The sequence below is a fragment of the Polyodon spathula genome, chromosome 14, assembly GCF_017654505.1.
Source record: "Polyodon spathula isolate WHYD16114869_AA chromosome 14, ASM1765450v1, whole genome shotgun sequence".
NCBI classification, from domain to species: domain Eukaryota; kingdom Metazoa; phylum Chordata; class Actinopteri; order Acipenseriformes; family Polyodontidae; genus Polyodon; species Polyodon spathula.
The window spans coordinates 19,204,520-19,210,192 of NC_054547.1; the positions used below are offsets into that span (position 1 = coordinate 19,204,520).

Here is a 5,673-nt window from a genome sequence, read left to right on the forward strand (position 1 = left end):
ATGTGGTGCTTTCATAAAAATAAAACATGTATTCACATTTCTTTGAATTTCTAAATGTTGTAGATCTTTAACACCTAATTTAATTAATGGTCTTTATTTTGGGATCTTTCTAATTGGATAACAACATGCCAAAGTGAACTGCTATTCATGTAAACTTTAGGACCCCACTTTCAAGTTAAAGAAGTACCAAACCAACTGATATTTTTAAGCAAATAAAAAATTATTTATTTTGGCTTTTTTTTCCTTCTGAACTGTAAGTTGATGTTATGTAACACAATCTTACTTGTTATATTAAACTTATTTGCATCTTATTGTGTACATTTCTTTCTTCAATGTAAAAACAAAACAAAGTTATATTTTTGAGGAGTGTAAAATTGGTCCCATTCCACACAATAGCTGAAGTATCTCATTGGGGGAAACAATTTTTTTTTTTTTTTTTTTTTTTTAATGCAAGTTAAGTACTGATGTAACAATAAACTAATTTTAATTTAAAAGGCAGCCATGTTGTTGACAGGCTTCAAATAGCAAACAGTAAACCAGTATTCTACAAAGTTAAGCATCAAAGTGAAGTTTCTATTACAACCACAGTATGGAGTTTTGTTCAATTCAGTCATCACCACCCCATCAAATTTGATTAATGCAGTAGTGGAACATGTAAAGGCATAAAAGTATCATTGCATTGATCCAAACGGGAGACTCGAGTCTAAGCACACAGTCGTCATCGGTCAGAAACGGCAATCAACAAAGACTGCAGCATTGGCTTAAGAGGTAAATCCATTTTGGTTCCACAGTCAAATAAAATAGGGACAGTATTTTCTACATATTTACCTGTTTTACTGGAAAGCAGCAATACAAACATTGGCAATAGTGTTAGCAAATATTGATCAGCCCACGAGTATAAATACTTCAGCAAATATTATTGAAATAAATCTGTTCAGTCCCATTTGTTAAATTCATTTTCTGAATAAAATATATCCATAACTGGTTCTTCATTAAAAGATAAGGCAACTAAAGCAGACGAGGCAGGTACAGAAAAAAGTCAGGTAAGCATATGTTTTAACATCGAGAACCAGCACTTAAGACTTGAAATAATGGTTCATGTAAAAGGTCTTCTCAGACATCGAGGGAGGTGGTGACAGAATTTGTTGGTGAAGATCAGGCATTATAAACCTGCAAGAAAGAAGGAGGGGGAGGGGGAGAGAAGTTAGCATGCATTTCCAAACATTCATCTAGGCTAGTTTTGTGGAAAGCAAATAACTTGTCAACACTGCTTCCAATTTAAATACCTGGACAAAATGGTAGACATTTTGACACCCTGGCTACAGCAAATGCTAAAACCTAACCTCATTTTTTAACAACCTGGCTATTATTTCTAAACCAATGGTTCAAAAATATACCTGGTAGGAATGCAAAAAACTACATTTTAACGTGGCAAGGCTGACTTTCTAGTGACAGCACAGACACCTCTGAAACAGCCCTTTAAAGATGAACTGGGGGATCCAAGTTAGCTGCAGTTTTACAGTAATCTAATGAAGAGGATTGCATTTGCATACCACTAACCGATTCAGTCACTTGTCTGCAACAGTTCTGATATGCAAATTACTTCGCCTTAGGGAAAAACAATACTGTGTGGAAACTGAGATGGACATACGCAGTTCCTTTTTTTTTTTTTTTTTTTTTTTTTTTTAAATCATGGTATTTATGCTGTTTGTAAATAATCTTAAAGCCCTTACCAGTTAAATAAAAAGCCGAGTATTTGAGCTACAAAAACGAGCACACTTTAGGCGGTCTGAATGGGTTTGTGCTGGAAGACACCCCTGTCAGCAAAGGGTCCTGGTTGGCATTCTGTAAGCAAAACTGTTGCAGTTCAGCGGCGGCCTTGGACACCTGACGGAGAGAAAGGGAATATGGAGTATTCAGAAACTTCTATATAGCTGGAACTGTCCGCTGCATCGTGGCACCGTATTAAAAAAAAAAAGTGGCATTCGAAAACCGGACCTTTTTTGTAACTATTGAATTTTTAGCAGCTTGTTCACCGTTGACACACAAAACTGTTCTGGTTGGGGGAGAATGTCTCACTAAAAGGATGGTTATTAAGATGAGGGAAGCCTAAAAGATAAAATAAAATAAAAAAAAAAAACGCCCAAACGCACTTAATAGGAAAACTCCGGAAACGCGCTGCATTCTATTAACATACCAGATTGCTGCACCTAAGAACAACTAACAGGAATTAGACAATTCACCGAAGAAAGATTGAGCACGACATATGTATTCACTGGTTTGTTTAGCTTAGTCTCACTGTCGAATACAGTCAACTTAAAAACATAAAAAACAAAACAAAAACAAATGTAACTTTCGAAATCAGTGGTTTATATATATATATAGTAAGGTTCGTTTTACAAATATGTATTTTTATTTTATTTTACGCGGTATTATGGTTTAATTTGTACTAGACATGGAGCTGGAAAATACAATTTACTAAAGTCGACCACAAAGAACTATGGCAGCGGAAGCACCATAGTCCCCACACCCTGTAAATTCACTTCCAAACGTTCGCTTTTCTAACTTCAGCTTACCTTTACTCTGCTTATACTTGCTTCAAATCGCAACTGCTGCACGACTTTCTTCATTGTATTCACGGTTGATGATCCAGACATTTTGATTTCAAGGGCTTGGTTTTACTCCAGATAAAAAATACAGCCACAGCTTTTCTTGTTGTTTTACGATTCCAGCTACTCACGTTTCCGGTTGGGTTTAAAATTGTGTACTTATCTGCGACACCTGCTGGAGAAAACAGGAACTTTTACGAGAGAAGCGTAGGGATTCATATGACGTCACAATACACTACATTTTGGATTACAGAGATTATATACTGAACGCAGTTTTATTAGGATGAACTCCATGAGCTTTTGAAATCGAAATATTGATATATTAATATTATAATTACCTCAGTCATTTATATGTACTCAGTCATCTAGGCGTACTTCCATCTCATTACCTTGTCTTTAATATCAGAGTCCAGATACTGTATATGTACTTTGCCAATTACAGCTGTACTTAAATAACTGCTAACGACTGACTTTTAATTACACTTATTAGCAGTAGCAACTGAAGATGTTTCGTTTCTTTCCTTGAATTAAACACTTAAATTTGGAATGTGCAGACAACACTAGATGATAAGTTGCTGCCGTTTTCTATGGCAATCATTTAGAGATATCTTAAAATGCAATTCTATCTGTAAATTAAAAATCTCTATAATTGATTTACAGATAGCAAAATGTTTAGAGGTATCTGGAAATGATACAGCTATCTTATCATATGAAGAGATGTCTCTAAATGAATTTGAGATATCTCTAAAGGATCAATTGGCTTGTCATAGTTTTCTGATACCTTGTCACTTCTTGTGTCCACTGGTCTAGCTAACTACAGTTCGGATAATGTCAACTGCTGTACAGAATAGTTAAGAGGGTGCAATAATGTATCTGAGTTGGCATGGGTGTCCACAGTATTTATTCTGGGGGGGGGGTGACATGGTTTTGTATTGCATAATAATTTTTCTAAGCTCATTTACAAAAATAACAACTCAGACTTGAGCTAAAATGTGCCGCCATTAGGGCTCATTTTATAGCATTCTGAGACCAAAAAAGGTCAAAGGTCAAACTTCAGGGTAATGCATTTTAACAAGACCAATATCTATTTACGTATTTGTTCTTAACCAATTTTTTTGTCTGAAAAAGATAACTGTACATTAAATTTTGTTTTGTGTACTTTAGCAAAGACATACCTCATTTTCTATTGCAAACAAATCTTAGAAAAACCCCCTTTTTTTAAATGTATACATTTGTCTGCTTTCTTTAGCCTTCTATGGCATACAGAAAAAGAAATATGTTACCTTTCAATATTATAGCTTTAAAACATTTCTTTACATCTATTCTTTGAAAAAAAAGCATGTCTTCTGGCAAAGTATTAAGATTTAATGAATTATGTGCAGTAAAAAGCACTCGTGAGTAAGGGTCAGTCAGCACACAGATTTCCTACAAGAAAACAGTTTTTAGGAATTCAGAAATGTTCTCTATATCTATGTGCCTCATAGTTACTCTGTATTTTAGAACAATAGGTTATAGATCTAACCCTGGTTCCCTGAAAGAGAAGAGGACCGCTAAAAACAATACTTTTGGGATATACCTGCTTGTCAGGAATTTACTGAGCATTTTATATCAAAGCTGCTGATAGACCCCTTCGTGGAGTGACGTCCTCGGTCCCTCATCCCAAGGTAATAACTAATCACTGCACGGAGAGGTCAGTCTCTTTTGCATTGAACCCACGAATGCGAGTGATGCGACCTCACAAGGTTGGCGGTCATCTTCTCTTTCAGGGAACTGGGGTTACATCCATAACCTCATTCCATCATCATTCCCTTTCAATTTGAAGATGACCACCAAAACAATACTTTTGGGAAAGTAAACCAACTCCTTCACGAGGTAGAATGAGTGGACAGCATATGAGAGACATCTCACTACCGGCATCTAGTGTTGGTGGTGTGAGGGTGCAACCTCAAGAACCCTAGTGCCTATTGAAGGCATAGAGAGATCTACGACGTAGCCACACCTCTGGTAGAGTGTGTGGCCACCCTTCCAGGTGGGGGTAGGCCAACATTAGTATACACAGTCGAAACCGTGTCCACAATACAAAGGGACAGTTGCTGCTTAGGGCTTGACCTCAGGTCCTTTCACCATGGACATGACATTCTATCCACATAACCTCTCAATGCCCGAACAAGTTAGAGGGAATTCAATTTCCTATCTGACTCCTCCGCAAAGGAACGGGGATAGAAAGCCTCTAGTTCCACTGACTGATTCAAGTGAAAAGCTGTAATCACTTTAGGGAGGAAAGCAGGGTTCGTGTGCAACAATACCATCCTGAGGGAATCCAGCTGAAGACCCAAGTAGCCCGTACTCTGCACTCTGGCTTTTTGCATCATTGAGAGTGAGACCCAGCCTTGACAGATGCTCCATCACAATCGTTGTGTGGGCCACAGCTCCGTCCTGGGGCTGGACACAAATCAACCAGTTTTCCAGGTAATTAATCACCCTGATCCCTTGGATTGCATCCATGCACTTTGAAAATGTGCGGGGGCTAAGGAGAGGCCGAATGGCTGCGCGGAAAACTCGAAGATGCTCCCCTGAAAGGTGAAGCAGAGATATTTCCTGTGCACTGGACGGATAGGAACGTGAAAATAAGCATCCATCAGGTCCACTGTTCTAAACCAGTCGCCCGGCCAGACTGGAGGTTGTGGCGATGTGTGACCATCTGAAACCTCCTCTCCCTCAAAAACTCTGTGACAGGGATGGTTAAGTGGTGACATCAGGCCAGATGCAGGAACAAAACACAAAGGCAAATTTTATATGTGCAGGGCTATTCTATTGCCCTGTTACGAACCGGTTGAGATGCCTCACATCTAGGATGGGGTGAAGGCCGCTGTCCTTTTTTGGCACCAAGAAGTATCTCGAGTAGAACTCCCTCTCTTTGAGAAATGTGTGCTATGAGACAAATAGCTTGTTTTTGAAGTAGTGTTTCTACCTCTTGTCTGAGAGCCAAGACCTGAAGAGGATCATCATGGATGTGACCATGATCCCTCAAAAGGGAGGAGGTCCCTAGTGGATTTGCAGTGCA

The 5,673-nt window shown here is 38.3% G+C and overlaps 1 protein-coding gene across 1 annotated transcript; it reads right to left on the reverse strand.

Moving 5' to 3' along the window:
• Positions 1-201: 201 nt before the first annotated feature.
• Positions 202-2,752, reverse strand: LOC121326923 (guanine nucleotide-binding protein G(I)/G(S)/G(O) subunit gamma-5-like). The gene is made up of 3 exons (XM_041270577.1): positions 2,577-2,752; positions 1,734-1,887; positions 202-1,170 (listed from the first exon to the last, which is right to left on the reverse strand). The coding sequence occupies exons 1-2, from the start codon at positions 2,655-2,657 to the stop codon at positions 1,762-1,764; spliced, it is 207 nt and encodes a 68-aa protein (XP_041126511.1). The 5' UTR covers positions 2,658-2,752; the 3' UTR covers positions 202-1,170; positions 1,734-1,761.
• Positions 2,753-5,673: the final 2,921 nt, after the last annotated feature.